Source organism: Diabrotica virgifera, chromosome 9, assembly GCF_917563875.1.
Source record: "Diabrotica virgifera virgifera chromosome 9, PGI_DIABVI_V3a".
Lineage (NCBI taxonomy): Eukaryota > Metazoa > Arthropoda > Insecta > Coleoptera > Chrysomelidae > Diabrotica > Diabrotica virgifera.
In genome coordinates, this window is record NC_065451.1 from 207,795,751 (window position 1) to 207,823,557 (window position 27,807).

General features: G+C 31.7%; 1 protein-coding gene across 1 annotated transcript in view; it reads right to left on the reverse strand.

Moving 5' to 3' along the window:
• Window positions 1-4,184: 4,184 nt before the first annotated feature.
• Window positions 4,185-27,807, reverse strand: part of LOC114331697 (uncharacterized) — a 185,786-nt gene continuing 162,163 nt past the window's right edge. Inside the window, exons 8-9 of the mRNA XM_028281317.2 lie at window positions 27,140-27,294; window positions 4,185-23,277 (exon numbers count right to left, since the gene is read on the reverse strand). Of these exons, the coding sequence (XP_028137118.2) occupies window positions 21,790-23,277; window positions 27,140-27,294 (1,643 nt within the window). The 3' untranslated portion in view covers window positions 4,185-21,789. The remainder of the gene's footprint in view (window positions 23,278-27,139; window positions 27,295-27,807) is intronic.

Consider the following 27,807-nt stretch of genomic DNA (forward strand, 5'->3'; position numbering starts at 1 on the left):
ACCTTGGACTTTTTGATTTTCCAATAATAAAAAGTGGCAATTTATGGCTTCCATCAGAATTGGCACAACACATAATCGTCAGTCTGTCCTTTGGTACTTTTCCGCCTACAGCTTTGTCCCCTGGGAAACAATAGGTGGCGTCTGGAGTTGCTCGATAATAAAGCGCAGTTTCATCACAATTATACACACACGCTGGTTCATAATTTTTAATTAATGAAGGTAACACATCCGTTATCCATGTATTTGCGGTAGATACATCAGCATCTTTTGCTTCTCCAACAATTTTTTTGAAGGAAACTTGTGAACGACTTTTCCATCTGCAGAACCATCCATTTGTCGCTTTGAAGTTGGCATTACCCAAATGTTCGGCTATTTCTTCAGCTTTTTCTTTTAAAACTGCACCACTGATGGGAACATTTCGGGCCCTTTTCTCAGTAAACCATTCCGCTAATGCTTGTTCGACGTCTGACTCTTTTCCACTGCGTTTTCGTTTTTGGCTTAATTTTGAATTAGCTCGCCAATCGTTGATAAAACTGTCTTGGTTTTTTAAAAGTTTGCTAACCTGAGCTTGTGAAATTCCAAACTTTTTAGCAATTTCGGTTTGACTGCACTTGGATTGTTTCGCATATTCAATTACCTTAATTTTTTCTTTTAAGGCAAGATCTATTCTTTTATTTGAATTCAATGCCATGATTCAGTTCTCGCAAACGAATAATCTCTGGTGGAATTCTTAAATCAACTGTTTCTAAAAACAGCAAATTTTGGGTGGCAATATACAGCAATATACAGCAATTTGTAGACAAATGAAATTATTTTATGGCTTTGTCGGCAAACGATTGAATTATCTGTGGGAAAACGAGCGCTTACTCATAACACAGTAATAAAAATTTTATTAGCTACCTGACTTACCGTAACAAGATACAAAACAGCAACCTTTCGAAGTTCTTATCGACAAGCCATTATATGTACCAGGCAAATTTTAAAATTTTAGGAAATTGTGCGTAAAAATTATTCCTTGGCCTGAAAAATTTATTCGATTAAACGGGATAAGTATACTAAACCATATTCCATTAAACAGGCAAATTTATCAAAGAGTAAATGGGAACGTTTCGGGACTTCGAATTTTTATTCCATAAACCGGGATATTCCTATAACCGGTACTCTAATAAGCGGGTTCGACTGTATCTCGAAAACGGAAAATCCGCAAATGAAATTTCGAATGGAGGGATTATCCTCAAATCAGGAGAAATTATTTTAGATATATGGTGGATAATACTTTTGCTAATACAGTTTAGGCCCACCAAAATGGAAATCTTTTTTCTTCGGAAAATTCTTAATTTTTATGATTTTTAGTTAAAAGTTAAAAATTTTAGTTTAGTAAAAAGGTATATTCATAATCCTCAAACGAGGAGGAATTAAAAGACATGATTATTTAGTGGTTTTATACCTTTTGATATTTACAAAAAGGAAATAAACACTTTGGTGCGGCGCCGAAAATTTTTATTTTTTATAACTCTAAAACGGAAAATCCGCAAATGAAATTTCGAATGGAGGGATTTTCTTACGTCAGAAGCAATCATTTTAGATATACATTACAATACAGATAATACTTTTGCAAATACAGTTTAGGACCACCAAAATGGAAAATTTTTTTCTTCGGAAAATTTTTAAGCTTTATGATTTTTAGTTTAAACCAGGTCTATTCGTAATCCTCAAACCAGAAGAAATTAAATGATATAGTTATTGTTATTTTTACAGCTTTTAATAAATATCCCGATAATGGAAATATATACTTTGGCGCTGTCCCGAGAAATTTCATTTTGATATAACTTAAAAATGGAATATCCGCAAATGAAATTTCAAAGGAGGGATTACCTTTAAGTCAAGAGGAGTTATTTTGACTTATGGTACATACTACTTTTAGCCTTACAGTTTAGGTTTATCAAAAGTGAAAATTATTCTGGCATTCCTTTACCCCTACAGTATAGGCAACCAACATTAAAATCGTTTTTCCTTTATAACATTTTCAATTTTCACAATTTTCAATTAAAACCAGTTTATTCATAATCCGCAAACGAGGTGCAATTAGGTGATATGGTTATTTAGTGACTTTACGGCATTTTATACCCTGAAAATCGACATTTATTTTTAGCGCTGCGGCGAAATCTCCACTTTTGATTTGCTTATATCTCGAAAACGGAAACTCCGCAAATGAAATTTTGAATGGTGCAATTATCCGCAAGCGAGGTGCAATTTTTTGACCTATGGTAGAAATCAAAATAACGACTTTGAAAAAACCGTTTCGCTAACTTTATGACGCTTTATTTTTGTTTTAAATTCGCTGCTGTCGCAGCCATCTTATTGTCATTCGTGTTTGAAGTTGACGGTTGGGATGTCATTTTGGTCAAACCTCCGTTTGCATTGTTACTTTTCATTCACAGTCATTTGTTTCGAGCTTCTGTCATGTGTCACATAATATTAATATATCTACGACATACGTTATTGGTATATACAATAATACAAACCAAAGACGTATGATGTAGATATATTAATATTATGTGACACATGACAGAAGCTCGAAACAAATGACAATCGATGAAAAGCCCTATAGCAGAAGATGATTAATTATCAGTTTGACAATTAAATCTGTTCTGTGCTTGTGGTAGAGACGTATTGGTGGTTGCTTGCTGCAAGGTATTCTCCTTTTGACCTTGACTACTTTGTGTACCTGTACTTACTATTGATTTGCTTGGATTTTTTGTACCATTTTTTCCATTGGATAATACTTTAAAATCTTCTATTTTTTCTTCACAGCTTTTAATGAGCGCTTTTTGAACACTATTGGAATATTACTTTTCTTCTAATAGCTGCTCCTTGAGCATAATTTCTTTTTTAAGAAACTGCATCTCTAAATCAGGATCATTCGTCTTGAAGTCTGCATTCTTCAGGAATGAGGAGCACTTCACTTTACAGCCATCACATAACCAGAATAAATTGGTACTTTCCATTAAAACTTTTTGCCATGCATCTTTTAAAGACACACACATTAAATGAAACACATTTTTACATAATTTGCACACAACTGACTTAGAATTTACTATAAAGTTGTCTGAGCAAACTCGACACACGTTCGCATCGTCAGCAATCTTGAAACCTTCACCGTATTTATTTCACGGTATTTATTATAAATACCGGTATCGAATACCGGACAAAAATCGTCCGGGATCCCGGTATTCGGGATCCCGGAATTCCGGTATTGTAAGCCCTACTCCGGAGTAAGATGAGTATTATTAAAACATTTTATTGTATATTTATTATACTTCACCTTGCCTGTTTGTTACCGTGAATTGTCATTAGGTACGTTCGAACCGATACAGACACAGTCCTCGTAGCGTATTTGGTATAGCATTCGGCCAGAGATCGAGAGGTCTTGAGTTCGAATCCGGAGAAATCCTATTTTATTTTTTTGAAAGCGGTAAGCACAAAATTAGTTTGGTGTTTAAAAAAAATTAAAACAAACTGTTTAAAGTATATTTATTTTTAAGAAATCATACAATAGAAGTATAACTTCTTACGTGCGTACTAAGTACACACACATTCTTTTTTTAAAATTTTATTAAAAAAATCTTAGTTTTTCAAAATATTTTTAGATTTTTTTAAAAAAATTTTTCAAAACTCATAATTTTTTTAAAATTTTTTTTAATTTTTTAAAATTTTTTTAAATTCTTAAAATATTTCAAAATTTCAAAATATTTTAAATTTTTTCAAAATTTTCAAAATTTCGAAATTTTTTCAGTTATTTTCAAAATTTTTTAAAATTATTTCAGTTTTTAATTTTTTTTCAAATTGTAAAACTTTTCAAAACTTTCAAAATTTTTTCAAAATTTTTTTAGGTTATTTAAATTTTTGCAAAAATTTTTGCAAAATTTTTTTCAAAATTCTTTTCAATTTCAAATCCATTTCAATTTTTCAAAATTTTTTCAAAATTTTCAAGATAGGGAAGCCGACCTCGCATAGGGATACCTAAAGCAAAGAGAATGATGATGAATGAATTAAAGGAACAACCTATGATAAAGCACTGGAAAAAATTAAAGGATATCAAAATATTGAGATTTGTGTGTTTGTAAAAAGAGCTAAAAAGAAATAAACACTTTATAAATAAAAGAAATAAATAATAACAACAATTTTTAAATAACTAAGTTTTATTATTAAAGCTGTACAAAACCTACTATTTAATTTACTGAAATCTAACCTACTAATATACAATTGTTACAAATTCCTTACATTAGATAACTTTCAATATATGTATAACAAAAATACTTTTATGTAATTTAGGGCCACACAAACGTTTACCTCAATATTTATTAGTAGGGGAGTCAATACAGAACGAAAACATGCATTGTTTCGGAAAAATTCAAACAAGCTTCTACTTTTCTAAAACTGTTTTTGTTAGTTTATATATTTAATGTTAAAGTAAAAAGTTCTACTAACAGATTTAGCCGCTTAAAGTGGCAGTAATTCTGTAAAATTATGAAGTTTTCAAAAATTACATTTTTTGAGACGTCTTATCATTTGAATTAAATTTTTTTTGAATAAAACATCTTTTAGTAAGATGTTCGAAAGGTAAGCTGTGCAAACTTGAGAGTTCAACTAAGTTCGCAGTTTACCTATTTAATAAAAAATAAAGGACCCCCTTCTGGAGTAGAACTTTTTGATATGTTGTAAAAATTTCTTCTTAATCAAATTACAAAAAGTTCTTGTTTGATTTTTTCCGAAGTCTATTGACTCCCCTATTAGTGGAAATATATCTACCTACATTTTAATACCTACGAAATCTTACTGGATAGAATCGTTACGAGAAGAAACAGTCTGTATTTTTTAACGGTAGGTACAATACTTTAGAATTTATAGACCGTGGTCTGGATTTGTACTCCACGGAAATAAGGTTTTTCTATGGTCTGTTTTTAAACCAAGAGGACTAATTCAAATTTACCGCGCCGTTTGTCATTGGTCCAAGCTCCGACAAGTTTGCTCCGTTCTGAATTTTTTTCACTAATGACATTTATGAAATTTTGACGCTATTGTCATTTCATAGGTTAATTAAGTTATATCAGCGATTTTTTGAAGTTATACTCATTTCGGCGCGATTAAGACTAAAATTTCATAATACTGCGCGCATGCGCACACAGACAGTATGGCGTTTAGTTGCTAAATCTTTCAAGTTATGTATAAATATATCAGTGCAAGAAAAGGTGTGAAAAGAATATATTAGTGTTTTTAGTAAATATATTTATTACTAGCTGACCCGGCAGACTTCGTACTGCCTCAATTGATAAAAAAAACCTTTGTATACAATAAACTTAAAATAAACCAAAGGAATTCGTAATTAATAAACAAAAAATGCTCGATGTGAATGAGTTTTTATTACTATTTTTAATGAATTACACATGATGTTTGAAGTGTTTTAGTGTGAATAAAGTTTCGTTAGAAGTAACAAAGTAAAGTTTGTAGTGCAACAGTTACAATCTTAAATTTGTTTATCTTATAATGAATATACCGGCTTTATTTTATTTACATTCAAAACAACGCTGTATTTATAATTGGGTTCGGGGTTGTCCAACCATACAGGGTGTCCCGGAAAATAGTGCGTTCCTTAAAGGTGTGGGTAGAATGCACTATTTAAAAGAAAACTTTCTTATAATTTTTTGTTCTAAAGTCATCTGTTGCCTCAAAAAAATAAAATAATGGCTTCTACTAAAATTTATATTTGGCAACCCGGCAGTTTTATTTATTTTGACATAGCGAAGATATTTAAAATTGTAAACACAAACAGTCATATCATAATTACCTGTAACCCGAGAATACATCGTATTGTTGTGGTATTGTTATGATTTCGATCGCAAGTATCATGTTAATTACAGTTTATACGATGTCAGTTGGACAAGTATAAAAACAAAATTCGACACCGAGTGTCGGCATCTTTTGTAAAACATAGGCGGCGCAATAGAAATTAATGAGTAAACTTTTATTTTAAATTATGGTCTAAAATTTGTTAAACAGTAATACTATTGTTAATTATTCACATTTCTTTATGCAATTGACACCAAAGATGATTAAAAATACATAATACAAATGCAACTTACCATGCTTATTAATTTAAGAACTAAAGAAATGAGCCTACACAAATGAGCCTATGTTGCGAAAATACTGTCACGATCCATTACTTTTGTGTCAAATTATCTTTATTCGTATCATTGATTAGCTATCTATTTAGAGTACTGTAATCGCCAACCAATTTTACATCTATAAGTTATTTTTTTAATATGCAAATACCCGTCAACGAATACATAATTGTCCAAGTTCAATGCATAATAATCACCTAGGAACGTTGTTTTTTCTGTCATTTCCAACTGTAATGCATTAGGGAGAATTCGATAATCTATTACTCACTGAAAAAAGGGGTTTGGGATCAACATTAGATAGAATTTTTTACATAATCTCAGAGTCAGAGTGGTACTGAGTGGTACTCAGGTACATGCTAACGTGTACGCAAATAAAAAAGTTACGTACACGCGAAACGCCATCAAGTCAGTTACGTCACTATTTAGCGTGCACTGTTACTGGTTTTTTGCTGTATGCTGTGGTAAGAATATACCGCGAGTATCAGTAAGTCATAGTGTTAGAATGTGTTTAATCGCGTTGTGTTTACACTTTAATATTTAATATTGCTTAGTAAAGAGATTTCTTATGTTTTATTTGTTTAGTGTTTATTTTTAAATTAACTATGGAGTGTGGAAAATTATTTAGTTCTATTAATGAGTTTAACAAAATTTTAAAACAGTATAAAAAAGATAAGAGACTATAAATTAATATATATTTTTTTTTAGTCATAAGTGAAATAGTATTACCGTTCAAAATTAAAATAAAAGGAAGACCTAAAGCTTTCACAATAATAATTAACTTGTTCTGAAGCTATTTCCTTGTGACATTTTTGAAATCAACTATTCTAAATGGGAAATAAGCCACAATTTAACTAAAAAAATATTTTATTAACGTTTTGACGTCCAAATTGGACGTCATTGTCAAAATACAAAATTTTAATAAATTAAATAATAATGTTCTTGCTTAGTAAAATATTTCTTTTAATAAATTATTTAATCTGACTAATATTTGTATTTTGACAACGACATCGGATAGGACGTCAAAACGTTAATAAAATCATTTTTTAGTTAAATTGTGGCTTATTTCCCATTTAGAATAGTTGATTATAATAATTAACTTGCGTATAAAAATTATTTTAACAATATGTTGTACATGTCATGTCAACTAAATAGATATTTATTTTGCGATTATAATAATTAACTTGCGTATAAAAATTATTTTAACAATATTTTGTACATGTCATGTCAACTAAATAGATATTTATTTTGCTAACCTGAAAATATACTTTTATATACATACATTGATTTATTACAATTATTAAGTTTGAAACATCTGAATAGTTCTGCTTCCCTTCCCTTTAATAACAAATATTTTTCGATCAAACAAACACTAAACATATCAAAATAGCGTGTAGGTACCAAATTATACAGTCACTGCGTACGCTAAATAATGACGTCACTGGCTTGATGAAGTTTAAGCGTGTACCTAACTTTTTTATTTGCGTACACGTTAGCGTGTACCTAGACACAGCGGTTAAATATAACAACTGAAGGTTTAAATAGTATGAACAAAGCAAATCTAAAAGAATTTGCAGGGTTCAAAAGACCTCTTATATTATAGGAAACTAATAAAATTTGTTCAGCCCATATACTAACTGAAGATGACCATTATAGTCAAAAAATTCTTATTGGTCACTGTGATGATTGCTATAACAAAATTCCATTAATTACGATATCCAATCTGCGCAATTTCGCGTCATCAAATCTTGTAAAATATATGGGACATCCTGTATAAACATATATTACAGTTATTAAAATTTAAAATTGATGATTAAAAGTATATAATACAAATGAAATTTAATATGCTTATTAATTTAAGGACTAAATAAATGAGACAACAATTTTATTATACAAATAAAATAAATAATTGTAAGGCTATGACGACGACACTGTTTATATTGAGTTTATATTGCTTGTCGCCTTTGAAACATGAAAAGGAATTTTGGCCAGATAACGATACGATTTAAGTGTAAGCATTTCCGAACAATTTGACCAATTACACTTCAGTATTGCCCAATAAGATACGTTAGAAAGTAATAAGCCACACCCGTGTCCATGTGGACTACTACAAGGAATGATCAATTGCAAATATTTATGAATGGTTTATCTTTATTTCTATGCTCGCCGTAGAATTATTGACTGGACCCCATAACGTCCTCTGGTTCAATTCACATCGTATCTACTGTACGTACCTATAGTGTATAATTAGTGCAAGATTTAGGTACACCAAGGCGATTTACCTCGAAGTTTAAGGATTTGTAGATGGTTTCAAAACAAAATCTTCAGAGAACCCGCATTTCTGTGTAAAGTGTTGTGTGCAGATAAAGCTTGTCTTACGAGAAATGGTGTGTTTAACTCTCATAATTGCCAAAAGTATAAATTTATGGGCTGGGATTATTAGCAATTATCTGATTGAACCATTCGACTTACCCAGAAGAGTGAATGGAGAAATGTAGTACTCAAATTTTTGTAACATGTTATACCGATAGATACTTCCTGAAGACGTAGCTTGATTGTAATAAAAAATTTTCATGTACCTAAGTTACAAACTTTACAGACCTGATTTATTAGATATTTAATAAACACAAATATTATGCTGTTTTTCTATCACTGTTATCAGTATTTTATCAATACATATTATGCCTAATGGTCGATGATTCATGATAGTTGAGTTACAGTAAAATTATTTTTACACAGAAGAAGGAACGCAGAGTTGCCGGCTGTATTTGCGTTTCTGTGGACATTAATCAAATGCATTAAAATTAATAAATTATTTTTTTGAAAACGGTTGACTTTACAAAAAACATTTATTACACTTTTTTGCTCTAAATGGTACACTTAGCCCGTACCTTGAAGGAACGCACTATTTTCCGGGACACCCTGTATAGGTGTTGACTAATCAAAATAAAATTAAATTAAAATTAAATATGATTAAAGAAAATGAAATAAAATTAATCAAAATTTCATAAAATTGAATAAACTTAAATAAAAATAATAAATAAATTAAAAAAAAAATAAAAGTAAACAGAATCTAATAAAAATAATTAAAATTTAATAAAATGAAATAAAATTAAAAAAAAATAAATTAAAAAATAAAATACTTAAATTAAATAAAATTAAACAAAATTAATTAAAATTAAATAAAATTTTAAAATTTGCTGCTTGTTCTTTTCGTTTGCTCAGAACTTTTCTTCTGCTTGTCGTTCGTCAGAAAAGTTCGGTTTAGAGATATTTTTTGAAAGTTTCGAAAAATTAAAAAAATCATATTTTGTCCAATTTAAGTATAAAAGTTAAACAGTTGCACTTTTCTTAGATAAAATTTGTTGCTCGTTCTTCGTCTGTCCTCAGATATTTCTACGGCTTAACCCTGGACGATCACACCTATTTTTTTTTTAAATAAACCGTACACATGGGTGTCAGATACCCAATGATTTTTTGTGAAGAAATAAAAAAAAAGTAAATATTGCTCAAATGAGACTGCAACTACACACACGTCCTTGGCAGACTAGAGACTGAATTTACATAAAGCAGCATAACCATTGAAATGCAGCTGCGCAAGCTACATGCAGTTAAGTGTCGCGATGGGTATCTCACACCCAAGTGTGAGCTTCCAGGGTTAAGATATTGTATTTTGGACACCGATTGCGCTAGAAAAAAAATTGTAATACGGTTCTGTTACGAATTCAGCAAGGAGTCTACCTACTTTCTTTCTCCCCTTCCTTGTACCCTATCAGGGTGTCGGATGAGTCTACCTACTTTCGTATTTTTCACGTCATTATTGTGAGAGGTTAGATTATGGGTAATCCCGTTATGACGTATGGCTATGAAAAATAAATAACAACCTATTCTCAGTCCGGTCGAATATAAGTGGAAAATTTCATAAAAATCTATTCAGTCGTTCTCGAGTTATGTGTTGGTAACTAACACGACTTTCTTTTGTTTATATAGATGTAAAATATTTAAATGGCTGTTAAAAAATAGCGGTTAGTGATAGAAAAGTGAAAATTTAGGGTTGTATGTATCTTTATGTTGCACATTATATAAAATTAAAAAAAAGAAGAATTTGTCCGAAAAAATAGAAAAAAAATATCGGGGGGGCAACCCTTCTTATGACGTACGGGTTTGAAATATAGATAACAACCTACCCCCAGTCCGGTCGAATATGCAGCTATTGCAAGAAAACGTTATCCCCCATATAATCTGATGAACTTACTAGCTTTGAACAAACCGTCAATCTTTAGGATTCTTCCAAATTATGTTAAGTCGTGTAAATTGAAACTTAAGATTATAAAATTAGTCGTGTAAATTAATAATACCCCGTATCCCTACTTAGTATGTGGTTAGTCACCCTGAACGATATGAATACCATAAAAGAAAAGAAGTTAGTCACCATAAAAGAAAAGAAAAATTATTTGTCTGTCATAATAAATATAATAAAAAGTCAGACCAACCAAATACACTGCTGAATGTAACAATTTATATAAATATTGTATATCCATAAGTTAGTATTATAATATCATGTTTCACTAATTGGCAATAGTCCAAGCAAAAAAAAAGTTAATAATAATATGTGTGTATTACAATGTGAGTTTTAGATCTTTTAAAGTATTTTTTGACAGTATTTAAGGTACGAAAATATTTTTTTAATATCTGTATTTTCTTCTAGGGAGTCTGGTATGTTATACTTCCGTCGCTCACTGTTACATTTGGGACACTGTATTAAAAAATGTTTTACCCTTAAAACACTGTTTTAACACACTTCACTCTCGTGTACGTAATCGCGGGTTTAATGTTCATTGGTTAGTCGGAGTAGGAAACCGTTGTAAATGTCCAAGAACCGTGGACACATGATCAACCAAAAAGGAAGATATGTATTTGGTGAATTTTCTAGTGACTTTCTTGGGTGTGAATCTGTCTTTTTAGTTTACTCCTCCTGGTTTAAAACCAAACTATAGTAACACTGACACCTTCAGCAAAACGACAATAATTACAGTAGTATAGTAAATAATTATGGTAGGGGGAAGCCCAAGCGGGGATTTTTGCAGTTATTCGAGCGCGTCAGATTATCACATGGGAAGAAACCTTGTACCCTATAAATGTACCCCTACCATATCCATCCATCCATCCAATGGCACTACAGCCCAAATCGAGCCTTGGCCTCCTTCAATAAGCTTCTCCAATCATTTCGATTTACCGCTGTTCTTTTCCATGAACGCGTTCCCAGAAAGTTCCCCTACCATATATGGACTCTTAATACAGGGGAGTTCATTAAGGGGGGTCCGAAAAATAATCTATCCCAAGAAAAACTCAGAACTTTCAGATTAATATAAGGTAAGTTAAGTTAATGCAGAACAGTGTATATTTCAAAAATCTGACAATTTTAGAGGGGCGTGAGGTCATTTGTGAGTCACAAAGTTTCACAAAAAAAGCGAATATTTCGCAAAATTAACGTCAGATCGAAAAACTAAAAAATTCGTGTCCAATATTTTTCAAAAAATCTATCGACTGATACCAAAAACAAACCCCCACAGAGAGGGATAGGGGTAACTATAAAATTTTAGATAGGAACCCGGTGACATTTCGCAAAATGAACATCAGATCAAAAAGCTGAAAAGTACACGGAGGTGGGGTGGGGGGTTAATTTAAAAACTTAAATAGGAGCCTTCATTTTTTTATTGCAGATTTGGATTTCTTGCGTAAAAATAAGTAACTTTTATTCGAGACATTTTTTCGAATTATGGATAGATGGCGCTATAATCGAAAAAAAACGATTTTTGGAAATGGAAAATTAAATTAAAACATGGAAAGTTCCCGCTAAAATGGAAAACTTAATTAAATTTTTTTGGTTTTAAGACCTAATCTTCACAACGCAATAGGTCCCCATAACGCTCGAGTAACTGCAAATTTAGCATACTTGCCTCCCCTACTATTAGGTACTTATTAACAAAAAAAAAACAGTCAATTTCATTTCTTCGTCTATCAGCAAAAAGTGAAGTATTTGATACAAATTTAAAAGTAAGAAATTTATGTCACATAAACACCTTCAAAATGGCATTTTGTAAATGTTTCTATCCTTATATGTTGCTTAGAAAATTGGAAAATAACGTTTTTATTTAATGTTAATAACTTTTATAAAAGTGAACTTAGAACCTGCATTTCACATGGAATTATGGGGATTGCGGTGCCTAACATAATATGCTCAATGTCATCGGGTAGGTACAAAGTAATAGTGTACAAGGTATTTTACTTATTTTTCCCAAATTAATTGTTTTTGCAAATATGTAGTAAATACATTGAATCACGGTTTTTGCTCCAAATTTTAAAGAACCGCTTGGATTGACTTTAAATTTGGCATACGCATAGCTAACATGTCAAAGAAAAAAAGTGATATTGTGCCAATGTGTACTTTTACACTGAAGATGAATTTCGCCCCTTCTAGGGAGTGAAAAAATATAGATACGTTCACAGTAAGTCCGGAAATAGATAAACTGGTCATCGATTTTTGACCCTTCGCTTGGTTATCGATCAATCGCTATCTGTACACTTAACAGATACGAAGCGAATACGTTCAATAACGAAGCGAAGGGGTCAAAAATCTAGGTCCTGACTAATTCTATATAAGAAACTTTTGTTCTATAGCATTTTTCACTAAGTTAATGCTTTTCGAGTTATTTTCAAGTAAATATGTTTCGGCGAAAAAAAAAACCGTTTTTAGACGGTTTTTTGCAAATAACTCAAAAAGTAAGTATTTTATGGAAAAAAAATACTCTAAGCAAAAACATTAGCACTAAAAAAGTGAAAAAAAAAATGTTTTTCTACAAACGTGTTAAAAATGCAATTTTTAGCAACCTATAGAATCCTTAAAAATGTTACTTTATAGCACTGGGTGCTTTAAAATTTTTAAGGCACTGCAGTTAAAAGTAAAATGTCAAATTTTGAAAACAAACGTCAAAATATTTATAGGTATCTCATTTATTGACATTAACATTAATAGTACAACTTGCGCAATTTGAAAAAGGTTTTTTAAAATTTAATTTAAACTGTATTATTGCATATTTAAGACGTTTGTAGAAAAAACAAGTTTATGTAACGGTATAATATTTTCGCTAAGAATTTTTAGACATTCCCCTCGAGCAGGGGTGGGCAAAAGCCAGCCCGCGGGCCGCATCCGGCCCTTTTGCTTACTTTATCCGGCCCGTCCAAAAATCTTCATCAAATTTGTTTGTCTAAATGTTTTACAATGATACTTATAGCATTTGTGTGAAAAAAAATTGTTGAGCAGTGCGGGCAAAAAACTCCCACCAAAAAAATTGGCGCAGCGAACGTTCACGGTATAGTCTTCCGGCCTGGGAGACATTTTGAAAATGCCATTTTGGACCGCAGTTAAAAGTATTTGCCCACCCCTGCCCTCGAGTGTAGACAACCAGTTCTACATTTTACGGGTCATAGGATTCATAGTTTCATCAATTAACAAAAATATTGTATTTTATAAATATATAACGTTTGTAGAAAAAATATTGTATGATATACGTGTTAAAAGTACATTTTTAAGGCACTCATATGAATTGCAAACCTCCACATGCGTGCCTTAAAGTTGTACTTTCAACACTTATATCATAAATAACTATTATCTACTCTATCTCATAATACAGTGTGTCCACGGATGGGGTGCCCAAGAGGAAAAACTTTTTTATTTTCAATTTTAGCAAAAAATGTCATTCTTGATCAAAAGTTTTGCTTGTTCTAAAACCCCATAAAATGAAAAAACATTCAAGTTTTTCAATTCTTGCTTAATTTTATAGCCAATTTTATGTAAATCCCTATAAATTTTTGCACTAAGTTCGAAATTGTAACAATAATAACTTGGGAGAACAACCCTTTCGTTTCTCTGGATTATGAAGCCAGACTTTGTCGTTCTCCTTGAATCATCGAATTATTTATTAATGAAATAATTATTACTCCATTAATTTTAATAATGACATTTATCATAAGATAAATTTTTATTGAACGCTTAAAATTGTCGAAAAAAAAATGACAATTCGCAAATTATTTATCGGAATTGACAGTTACTAAGCTACATTGTGGCTTGACAACACTAGATTATTGTTACGTTTTCGAACTTAGTGCAAAAATTTATAGGGATTTACATAAAATTGGCTACAAAATTAAGCAGGATTTGAAAAACTTGAATTCTATTTCGTTTTGGTTGGGGGGTTCTATGGGGGTTTAGAACAAGCAAAACTTTTTATCAAGAATGACATTTTTCGCTAAATTTGAAAATAAAAACGTTTTTCCTCTTAGGCACCCCAACCGTGGACACACTGTATAATGTATAAGATTTTAGTTTGAGAAAACTGTCATTATAGATAGCAGTGCGTGAAGGATTTAAAGTGAGCTTGAAGTAACAATGTATTTTAAATGGGATTTACTTTCTCGCACTGTTCTTTGGCACACTTTCATATGCTTTTTCTCATGAGGATCTTTCAGTGCGTCACAGTTTTTCGATTTCTTTTTAACGCATTAAATTGCATGTGACAGAAAAAAACGATCGTCGGTGATTATATTTCGTCGGTGACATTTATAACATTTATTCTAGTTGTCAATAGATGGCGCTATAATCGAAAAAAAAATATTTACCAATTATATAATATATCTACGAATATAATCTGTACAATTTATAAGACTATACAAATCAAAGAAAATACCATTTTATAAATGCAATAAACACAATTGATTTGATTTTATGCCAAATTGCAAATAAAATGTGACAACTGTCAGATTTAACTAAAATGTCATGTCACTAAAATGTATTATCACGGACTTACCTTTTTTTCTATCATTTGCGACGTACTGAAAAATGCTCATGAAAAGAAGCATACAATTAAATATTTTTAACTTTCGCGTTGTCATGGTTATGACATGTGAGCAATAAATTACAATAAAAGTTTTGACAGTTTTGTGGTTTAAAAGAAGTTAGAATTTTTAAATGTCAAAGTTCTAAAAATTGTAGAATAGAAATGAATTCCAGTGACGAGTTACAGTTTTTTTTATTTGTTTATCGTAGATAAAATATTGTATGAAACTGCGTGAAGTAGGTACTTTTTGCGAACATACGCGATGTATAGCACTCGCCCCGCTGTCGCTCGTGCTCTAAACATCGCGTGCGTTCGCAAAAAGTATACTTCAGGAACTGTTTCATAAATAACTATTTTAGAACTCTCTAAATAGGTTCATATCCGTCAAATTTTAAAGCGAACATGTCAACGTGAAATAACGAAAAAATGATATACTTTTTGGGGAAAACACATTACAACATTTTTAAATTGTATAAAATAAACTTTATTTTTGTTTTTTTTTTTAAGTTTCTTGTATCAAAAGTAAGCAAGTCACGCTCAAAATAAAGTTGGTCCTTTTTTGGTCAAAAACCTCGGGAAAATCACCCCCTAATTAGCATCTTAAATCAAATTAATCGTTTCCGCTTTACAAGTTACTTTACTTATGTATTATTTTATATATGATCTGTAAGTTTCATCGTTCGAAGGGCTTATACAGTGATGAGCGCGCTAATAACCGGCAAAATAGCACAAAAGATGAAAAACGTATTAAGTTGTGAGATAAAAAGAAATGAAACTAGTCGAGCTGGGACATTTAGCTATATTTCTTCTTCTTCTTATGCAATCCACTAATGGATGTTCGCGATCACGTTTGACCATTTTTCTCTATCCCTTGCAGTATCTATTAGGTCTCCTATGTTTTTTAGTCCTGTCCATTGTTTGACATTACGGAGCCATGACATTTTCTTCCTGCCCACTCCCCTTCTTCCTTCGATCTTTCCTTCAATTAAGGTTTGCAGAAACTGGTATCTTTCATTTCTAATTAGGTGCCCCAGGTATGCCGTTTTTCTCTGTTTAATTGTGCACATCAGTTATCGTTCTGTACCAATTCTTCTCAGGATTTCTTCATTTGTTAGCGATTAAACTTATACATTTACATTATATTAACTGTTTCCCACCTTTACACGTATCAGAAGAGTATGTCAACTAAAACTGTCACTGTGACAGTGGTAGTTTCCAAATTCGTGCGATACGTCTAAAGGTGGGAAAAAATCCATATAATGTAAATGTATATGTAACATCGCTAAATTTCCCAACTCGACTATTTTTATTTCTTTTTATCTCACAACTTAATACATTTTCCATCTTTAGTGCTATTTTGCCGATTATTAGCGCGCTCATCACTGTATTATTTTTCAGGTAGGTAATTTGGTTTTAAAGCAGCGGCGGCTCGTGGCCTAAAAAAGTGGTGAAGATGAGGAAAGTCTGCCGGACCCAAAAGAGATTTCGGTATACTAATACCTATGACGCGCCCAAATCTCATTAAAAATTCTTTAAAACATGTTTAGAATTTAGGGCCCTAACAACTTGAAAACTTTTTTATGGCAGTTATATTAGAGACGAGGATGAAGAGATACTTAGCAAAAAAGCAGTACCTATGTATTAGATAGATTAATAAAACTGACTTAATTAATTTTTATAAACGATCGTTTATGGAAGCAAATCTATCAATGATATCCTCGTAGAAAGGATGCTTGTGCATAAGTTTATTTAATAGTTCTCTATGAGTGCGATAACAGTCAAACTAAAAGTTTTTAGCCTTTTTAAGCACGGAAAACTTCTTTCTACAGATACGGTATTCGATGGAATTGTAACAATGTCTTTAGTTGCTTGTAATTTTATAACCAATTCTTGCAAATTACCATTTTTTAAATTTCCGTCAGCATATAAAAGGCAGAGCTCTCTTTTAAATCTTTGAATTTTAGTAAATTTTTTGCCAAAAACTCAAAATAAATTTTTAAAAGCGTCGGAAGTCGGAAGGAATGATCAAACTGTATGACCCAAACTTTGTTGTATCTGCTAAGCTTACGAATTTTAATTAATCACAATCCTGAAAATGTACATTCATTTTCATTAAACTATGATCATATATTAAATAAAAAGATTAATGCTCTTTATTGGGTAGAATTTGCATTCGTACTCATACCATCATCACACCTAGATCTTTTCAAAGTATTAATGACGGTCATTGTGCTTGCTTTGTCAAAAATAGAATTAAAAAATTATTCGCTTGTTTTAACACGTATTAATTGACGAGTCCTTTTTATCTAGTTTAAACAAAAATGAATATCTAGTAGGGACGTTTTTTTTTTTTAAGAACGTCATATAAAATATCTGTTATAATATGAAAAATGCCGCTAAAAACTGTTGCTAAAAATGTAAACTCAAAATCATTTAAATCTCCTAAAAAGCCTGTAGCCAACTGAACTGATTTGCGGTCTTCCATCTTCCGAAAAAAAAAACGAATACTGCCCATCATAGCACGCATCCAACTAAAATTTTACTAGGTGAATACGGCGGATTTATTTTTAAATTCATCTGCACTTGCTAATCTCTGGGTACCTTCGACAAGGAAAAAAGAGAGGACGGGTAACACTCATTTAAAACACACGTTCCAAAAGTGAAGCCAGTTTTTGGTTTGTTTGTCACCAGAAACATGGCGGTCACGTCAAAAATAACAATGGGTTGCCAGTGGTGGGTGTTCGTTGAAGGTTCAAATTTCATAAAAAATAAAGTAAATCATCATCTAAAATTCGTAATAAAAACATATGTATGTATTGAAACATATGTACGTAATATGAGCAACTTAATAAAACATTTACCGTACACAAATTCTTCATTTTAAATACATTTCATGTTTTTATTTTAAATACTCAATGCATAACAATACCCCAAAGATACGTCGATGATCAAAATCTCTGGTGTCGGTTTGGCTTCACTTTTGGTCATAGGATTACTCGTCCTCTCTCTTTCCTTGTCTAAGCTGGGTACTACCAGTGCCGATATAATGACGTCACGTTGCCATGACAACCGTTGATACTTGTGCAGCCGAGAGACGAAATTTCATCCACGTCTTCATCTAATTCGAGTCATAGAAGTCAAATGACACAGGTCAGGATCTGACCGTCAAGGACCAGTTTTAATTTTTGGATTACATATTGAAATTCTTTTTTAATTTTTGGATTAATTAAAAAAGAGTAGGTTTATAATTAATTTCAGTATTTAGATATAATCATGCTACTTATATTTTCAACGAAAACTTTTCGTTTATAAATTTGCAAAAGTCTGTGTGTTATTGCGTTGCCGCTCCTGCAATACTTAGAGCAGATGTATCGATGGATTCTTATGTAGTTTTGTCTTCTGAATCCAAATCTGAAAACGGCATTTCGATATCTCTAACCGTCTTCGAGATAATCGACCTCAAACTCTAAAATGTGACGTCACAATCCGGTTATCTCCTACCAGGCACTAAACGTCAGCTGAAATCTTTGATTAGGAAGTAGGCTACTTTTTTAATCTGAATTTGTTAAGCAAAGCAAATGTTATTATTTACATTTGAGTTTGACACTTCGTGAATGTCAAACTAAATTTTAAATTATTAAGCTATTAATAAAATATAAATGACATTTTATAGTGAATTTAATTATTATATAAAATAATATGTGTAATAAATGTATAAAAATACAATTTGAGTATATTTTGAAAGCAATAATACATATTATACTATATTAATAATGAATCAGTAGAAACGATTAGGTATATTTAAATTTGGTAAATTATCTAAACTCCACTCGACCAGCGACCAGCGCACACAACTCAAAACACAAGTACGCAAATACGGTTGCGTGAAGCGTGGCGCAAAGCCGTGGAATTTACGAGACTCGCTAGGTCTGTAGATCCAAGCAAATACTATTCTATAGTATTTGATTCAAGTAAAGTTCATCAGTAAAAAGTATCTTTATCATGTATGTATTATTTATTTTACAATATTGGAAAATTGTTATTTAAAATGTGGTTTGGAATAAAAAAGTATGTTCTGATATATGAAATTACATCCTTCTAATGGAAAAAAATATTTGACGAATTTTCTCAAATTATGGATACCAACATCATTTTCATTTATAACTCTTGTATTCTTAATTTGACGAAGAAAAGTTATTCTTCATAAAAATCTCTTCTTGGTCTAAGATTTATGATGCAACCATCATGAATCAAATTTTATTAATTTTATACGGGGTATGTAAAAAAATTTGAATTTCGAGTAAAGTTTCTTTATAGTTCACAACATTTAAATTAGAATTATGTACTTGCACATTAAAACATAATTTTTAATTCTAAACAGTTTTTCGTATTAGCAATTTTCTATATTATGAATTTAAATAGGTATATTGGTATATATACAAAGTTTTCGTTATGATAATGCTCGCATTTTCAGCTTGTTTTGTCTCAATTTAATTATATTTTTTGGTGAAGCTCACCTTCACCTACTTCACCTGGCCGGCCGCCGCTGTTTTAAAGTAATTTTTTTTATTTTTTTTATTTTGAAAACATGCTTTTTTTCAAAATAACTTAAAATTTATTAGTGAGACCAAAAATCACAAAAGAGAAAAAAGCTGTAGGTTTTTCTTTACTAAATATTTTGGATCTTTTAAACTTACTGATCATATAAACAATACATACACGAGTAAGGCAACTTGTGAAGTGGTAACGATTAATTTCATTTGGGATGTTACTTAGGGGGGGGGGGGGGTGATTTTCACGATTTTTTTACCAAAAAATAAGGATCAACTTTATTTTGAGCGTAACTTCCTTACTTTTAATGCCAGAAACTTTTTTAAAAAACAGAAACAAAGCTTTTTAAACACTTTAAAAAAGTTGTAATGAGGTTTCCCCAAAAAGTGCTTCTTTTTTTGGTTATTTCACATTGAATTATTTGATTTGGAATTTGGCGAGTATGAACCTATTTTGCATTAGTTAGAACTCTTCTTTCACTGGGTCTAGGGATCTCATACATACACCATTATTTTCAGTTTTTTTTATGAGCTATATTTTTCTCAGAATGTTTTTTCGATAAAATACTTATATTTTGAGTTATTTATGAAAAACCGTCTAAAAACGTGGTTATTTTGTTGAAAAATGTACATATTCACTAGCAAATAACTGGAAAAGTATTAACTTGATGAAAAAACTTTATAGAACAAAAGTTGTTTAAAATTATTCAGTTTATCCATTTCCGGACTTATTTTAGACGTATATCTTTTCACCCCCAAGAAGGGGTGAAACTCACACCCATGACAAAAGCACACATCGGCACAATATCACTTTCTTATTTGACTTAGCTATTACATGTGTATGCCAAATTTCATGTCAATCCAAGCGGTTCATTAAAATTTAGAGGTTTTGCAATATTTTACCGTTAGCGAATGTACCTATTAATGTTATTATTTGTTAGTTAAATCGTGATGATATTATACAGTGAAGTCCCGGTAATCCGAAATAATTGGGACCGAACCCATTTCGGATTACTGAATTTTTCAGATTAACCAGATTTTCTTAAGACACTCTTTAAAACAAAATAACACACACAATAACACGTATAATACCATAACAGTAGTTTTGTTTTGAATGCAATAAGAGCCTATGATAATAAAAAAAAAAGGAAGTAATGAACCCTTTAATATATGGAAGAATACATTCATCTGAGACGTATCAAACACCGTTAAGACAAAAAGTTGGAGTCAATAGCGTAAATTGAGGCAAGTAATAAGTGATGAAGATAAATTACTGCCACTATTAGAAAAACTCAAGAAAATAAATCATTTCATGGGGAGCAGAGGCTTGGCAATCTGTGAATGAAAAAATTATAAGAAACTCCTTGGAAAAATTTTGCCAATCTTTATTTACGAACAAATATCAGATCTAGAGGCTGAAGAAACCAATTTGTTAAGGGACCTTGTGCAAAATATTCCTTGCTGTGAAGAGACGAATAAAAATGATGTAGAAGAATGGGTGCGAGCTGATGATGATGTCCACGAGATATAGATGAACAGCAAATCATTGAAATGGTTACAGAAGAACCTTCAAAACCATCTGATGAGAGTGATGAGAAAGAAGATGTCAACAGCGAACAGCGGGTAGCCCACACAGACGCTACGCGCTGCGGCTGCGTTTGATCTAGTCCTACGCTACGTAGAGCAACACACCGCCGCGCGCCGCGCCGCGCCGTTATGTAGGTAAGTGGATAGCATGTTTTTGAGACGCTCGAGAAGAATTTTTCATTAAACCAAAGAAATTTAACTGATTTTTTGAAAAAAAAAAAAATTTGAAAGGGTGGCTACAATTAAATACTTGAAATAATATTTTATTATTATTTTTAGATATGTAAAGTAGTGGTTTTTGTAGTAATTGCATATTTATTTTCCCCAAATCTATTGTCAAATTCTGTTTTGGATTAAGCGGATTTTCGGATTAGCGGGACCCTATTGTACGTAAAAGTTTCATTATCTTCTATAATCAGTTGGAAAAAAACTCTTATTAACCAAAAGATATATGTTTCAAAATACCGAAACTAAAACACTATATTCCTTAAACACATCTTTTGGCATTTTTGCGCACAAAATCTAATAATTTTTAGTAACATTAATACAAACTTTCTGTAAAAAAGTCTGTACAAGTTACACTAAACCAAAATCTGTGTGAACCATGTCACAGTTATTTTGTTTTTCCAAATTAGCCGCCATATTAAGTTCTACCAGAGTATCTACACTATTTATACTGACACCTTTTAAGATTTTTTGAGCCGCGAGGCTCGTGAAATTAAAACTAAGGTCGCTTAAACTAGGAAACTCTTGGTTACTGTTTTCTCTGGACAGGGAGATCTCTTTGTAGTAGATGTTCGGTTCAGAACCAACTACGTTTTTTTCCAGCGTCTTTCCATTTTCTAAACAACTGAAGGACTTTTCTAGAGACGTTTTCGAACCTATTGTGTTTTTCTGATACTTGATTGAAGAAAACATGGGTATTCCTTCGTAGCTCTTAGTGGGACTTGGTGGCGTACTTGTGAATGAATTCGACTTGGAAAACTCCCTGAATGTATTAGCTATTGGTGAATCTGGGTTAGAATTTGAGTTAACGTTATTATGAGAAACGTTTTTGATAACATTATGGTAGTTCAGACCATCTTTTGAAGGTAATTGTAACGAAAGTTTTCTACTATTATTCATTGCTTCAAATTTCTGTTCGTTGCTAATAGTATCTCTCGAGTTGTTTAAACTCTGTTGATTGGTGTTCTTGGCAGGTTTATTTTCTGATTTTTCGGTAGAATTAATCACAGATTCATCGTTTTCGTTGTTTATAATCACGACATTTGGATTTTTCTCAATCTGTCCATTTTCAAACGTGATTACAGACCTTACAGGGGAATTCTGCACAAAAATCTTCGTATTGCCTCCAGGAGCTCCATTGAATGATGTACCACTCTGATTAGTAGTCACTTGAAGAGTAAATGAGTTGCTATGCGATATAGGAGGTTTGGGCGTGGGGATAACAGAAGGTTTTAGAGAAGGCTTACTTTTAACAGCCTCTTTTTTGTGCTTTCTTCCACTTCGAAGATCTGTTTTGGGAGAATCCGTCAAATTTCTTTTTATGACTGTTTTATGAGACTCTAAACTGGAGGGTCCGCTGGTTAAAGAGCTACCTGTTTTGCTACTTTTATGAGATTCTATACTACTAGGTCCACTATTGTCTATGTTTGATAAGTTTTTCACAGGTGAATCAGCCATTGAACTAGAGCTATCTTCAAAACTCAAAATCGTACCAGACCTTGATTCTATAGATGGCGAACATAGTCTTTCGTTGACCATATTTTGTTCAGTAAACTCTTGAGGTTTCTCGTGATTGGCCGCAGACTTGTTCAAACTACTCCGACTAGCCTTTTTACAGCTTTCCCTGCTTCTTCCTACATATTTTCTAGGTAAAGTACTTGTTGCATATGAGGAGTTAATGTAGCTAGATATCGGTGAGTTTTCTCTGGATCCGTTAAGAGGAGTGGTAAATGTCAAGTCTGATGACAGCTGTCTTCGATGATTTCTTGGTAATGTTGCTGATCTCGAGGAACCCAGCTCACAAGTTTCCAGGTACGCCTCTATATTGATACTGTTGTCCTAAAAAGAAAATAGCATAGTGTTAGCATAACAAGAACTACATATTTGAAGATTAACTGAATGGAATACCGTGTTTATTATTTTAACGCTTATTATTTTATAAATAGATACACTTAAAATTATATCTCTTATGGGAATACGACAAAAGAAGAGGAAAACAAAGAAGAATATAGAAAACTAAATAAAAGAATCTTAGCAGAAATTAGAAAAGATTTAGGTAAGAAGGTATAATATTGATGTAACTACTCAAACAGTAAAAAAAACAAAGGTTTAAAGATAATGGAAATGGAACTCACACAAAGTAAAAAAGAAATATATATGCTGAGAGACAAAGATGGAAAGACAACAACAGACCAACAGAACATTCTGAAAATAACTAGAGAGTTTTATACAGACCTCTCTCTATACCAGCCAAATACCATAAGAAAATTTCCCGACACGAGTAACGACTCTCATAAATCAGGGATCTGAAGTACTTTTACTAATTACAGTGCCATAAGTAAGAGCAGCTTCAAAGAAAATGAAGAACCATCGATCGCCTTTTGATGATGGACTCGTTATTGAGGCAATAAAAGCAGCAGGAGGAGAAATCCTATTAAAATTTGTAAGCGAACTGTTTATTAAATGCTCTTACATCTGGGTATGATTCCAAAAGACTGGATAGTCTTGTTACACAAAAAGGTAATATTACTAATTTAGAAAATTATAGACCATCAGCCTCTTGGCACATAATAATATGTACAAACTCTATGAAAATCTTACCGAAGAGACTAACACCTAAACTTGATTTCTATGAGACCAAACAACAGGCAGGTTTTAGGGCAGGATATGACACAAATGACCATTTGCATACCATAAAGATATTAATTGAAAAATGCATCGAGTACAACGATACCGCTGGTTCTTGCATTTGTCGATTACAAGAAAGCTTTTGATTCTGTAGAGTTTGAAACAGTACTGGAAGCTCTATAGCAAAGCCGAATAGTTTACAGGTACCTACACATCACTAATCAAAAACATATTATATGAGAACGCTACATCAACTACACGACGACTACACGAAGAGACAGAAAAATTCAGCTTAGGTCGAGGAGTAAGACAAGGAGACAAATATTATTTCACCAAAATTGTTCACTCCAGCTCTAGAGTCAATATTTGAGAATACTCAATGGCAAGATAATAATATGGGCATCAATATAGAGAAGATGGGGAAAAAGGAGAAAGAATAAATCATCTGACGTTTGCAGATGATATTGTATTAATCGCAGACAACTTGCAAGATACAGTTTTTCTATGATACATTCGCTTAAAGTCTGAGAGAGCAGGATTAAAAATAAACTTTGAGAAAACTAAACTTATGACAAATCTCGTAATGAGTAAAAATATAGCTATTGATAATAATACCATACAACAAACAAACACTTACAAATATCTGGGACCCGAGATTAAAATAAGCAGTTACAACCAAACACATGAAACACAGAGGCGAATAGGCTTGACATGGGCAGCAGCATTTGGAAAGCTAAACCATATACCAAAAAGTTAAATTTCAATGTGTTTCAAGCAAAATGTTTATAACCAATGTGTTTTCTATGTACAAACTTATGGAGCAGAGACTTTAACATTGACGCAAAAATACGCGAATAAACTCAGAGTTACACAACGAACCATGGAAATCATGTAGTCAATAGTTTTGGAAATATGGTGTCTCCCTGTCTTACTCCTCAGTAGATTTTTATTAGCCTCGTTTTCATTCCGTTATCCATCGTGACTACCATTTCAGCATGTCAGTATAATATATTATATTATGTATGTATTAATATCCTATATCTAGAATCTTCTGCTGTTGACCAGTGCTTCCTCAATAGCCCATAATTCTATGCTGTCAATAGCTTTTTCGTAGTCTATAGATTTTAAGCAGAATGGTAAATTGTGTTCGTTTTTCTATTAGGACAATTTTTAATGTGTGAATATGGTCACATGTACTGAAGCCTTTTCTAAAACCGGCTTGCTATACTGGTTGATACAGTGCGTAAATAGTTCAGCTGGACATAGGGAAAATACATTGTATATATTTAGATACAGTCGGAAAAATGAAAGAATACCCATGAACGAACATATTATAAAACACGCTGTATTTTCCTGTCACCGTGTCACAAAGAAAATTGCCCACCGCAAGTTCATGTACTTGAATAATAATTATTACATGTATTTGCGCTGGTCAATTTTTTGTGTGAAACGGTGACAGGAAAATACAGCGTGTTTTATATGTTCGTTCATGGGTATTCTTTCATTTTTTCTACTGTACATAAATATACCACAAACCATACATACTTATAGACGTTTCACGACCATGTTAATCTTTTGGATCGAATTAACGCCATCTCTTGATTGGAATGGGAACTAAATTGACAAATTTTAGTTACGTGGGAATTTCAAATTATAAATTTTGCGGGATTTTTGATGAAATTTCGCAGGAAATTAAAACAACAGAAAGACAATTCAATGGTTTATTGAAAACTTCAAATATTCCAATTTGTTTTGAAAATGCTAAACACTACTGCCATGTGTCACGTGAAAGCACTGATGTAATATTGAGTTGAATGAAAATTTTTGAAAGAATCTTGTAGGATGATTGTTTAGATAAATACCTTATAATCTTTTACAAACTTCCAAAAATATATAGGCCCGAAATGTTGATAACACACTTGTCTATTGGAATAAACTGTTTCAGGATCTATTATATTGTTTTTTAAATGTGGAGAAACACAACACGGGATGATCAATCAATGTAAACTAAAAATTCTACTCATAAAAACGGAGAGGAGGTTAATACAATTGATTAAAATTGTGATTAAATCTAATTAAAAACGTAACACCACTATACGCAATAAAATAATTAAGCCACAAACTGTAACATAAAAAGTAAATAACAAAACAAATTAATTTAATTGTCAACTGTCAGTTGTTAAATATGACAAGAGAATTGACTGACAGCGACATCTCTGGATTGGAATGGTAATTAATTTGCTGTCTTGACCTTGACCATTTACGTGAAACGTCTATGAGTATGTATGGTTTGTGAAATATACATTGTATTATATTAAGATAATTGTGGCAACTTCGCTCTCTCAATGACGGCATTAACCTCAAAATTGACAATTAATTTCGGGTGACACAAATAAACGTCAAAACATGACATTTTAGTAGAACTATTTTTGACCTAATGGGAAAACTGTGTCTAATTTGGAAATTAACTTTTAAATAAAAATATATTTTAAAAATTAAAGTAAAATTATTAATTATTCATCAGTCATAATCTTTGTGTCTGATTTATTTACGGACTGCCTTGCATTCAAAATCACTCATTCTATTCGTTCTAACAGCTCTATTGCACCAGAAACTCATACTCGAACAAAAGTTTTAACTAACACAGGTTAGCGCAGTTGCCACGATAATCTCAATGTATATTCCCTATGTCCAGCAGAACGATTTACCTACTGTATACATTGAACTTTGTTGTCAATCTATTTGTAATTAATTTTGTGAATGTTTTATGAAGTTGTGATAGTGGTGATCTATATTGTCCCCTTTTTTGTGTATTAATATTATGTTAGCAGTATTCAATTCCTTTGGTATGTTTCCTTCAAATAGGCATTTCTTAAAAAGTATTTTTAAGTATCTGATGACTTCTTCTTCGCCTTCTTTCAGCATTTCTGCAAGAATTCCATCGTTATCCGGTGCTATATTTTTTTTTTCATTTCTTTAATAAATAATATGACGTATAGGAAGCACAAAAAGAAAACGGTTTGATGAGGTAAAAACTTATGGAATGGATTAAAGGAATGAAAGACAGTAGTACCTTATCCGCAGTAATGGTTTGCGTTCCCACGTTGTGCAAATGTACAGCTTTGGAATTAAACCATTCCGTTGGTGGAAATTGTGCTCCGAAGGTTCCTATCTGGCATTGGGAACGTTTAGATCTGCGAAACAATCTTGAAAGTAGCGACGTCTTTTCTAAAACATAATAAAGACTTAGTACAATTATGTCAAGTAAATTTGCAATAGAAAAGGCCCGATCACTCTTCAGAATCTTGAAACTGAATGTTTCTTTCAATATAAACTTCAATTTAAGTACTTGGCAACCTCAAAAATATTTTGCGGTATACATATAATAAAATGTATTTAAAAATGCGTTTTTAGGCGTCAAAAATGCGTGTTTGTTTTCGCATTTTTCAGATTTTAAATGGCCTATAACTCGAAAACTATCAATTTTTGAGAAAAATAACAATATACCTTTCTTGTTTAAAATGATCTAAGTAATCTAAAAAAAAAATTTTTGGAGCAAAAAAGGTAATCTTTTGTATGTTTAAAAAAATTGTTTAAACAAATTCTGCCCAAAATTCCGCCCAGCAGTCAGCACCATTCAGATTTATTTAAACGGGACATTTTTGAATAGGAATCCGCAAAGAAACCGAATTAGAAATTTTTTCAGGCGGGAGCGGTCTCACCACATGGACTATAATATTT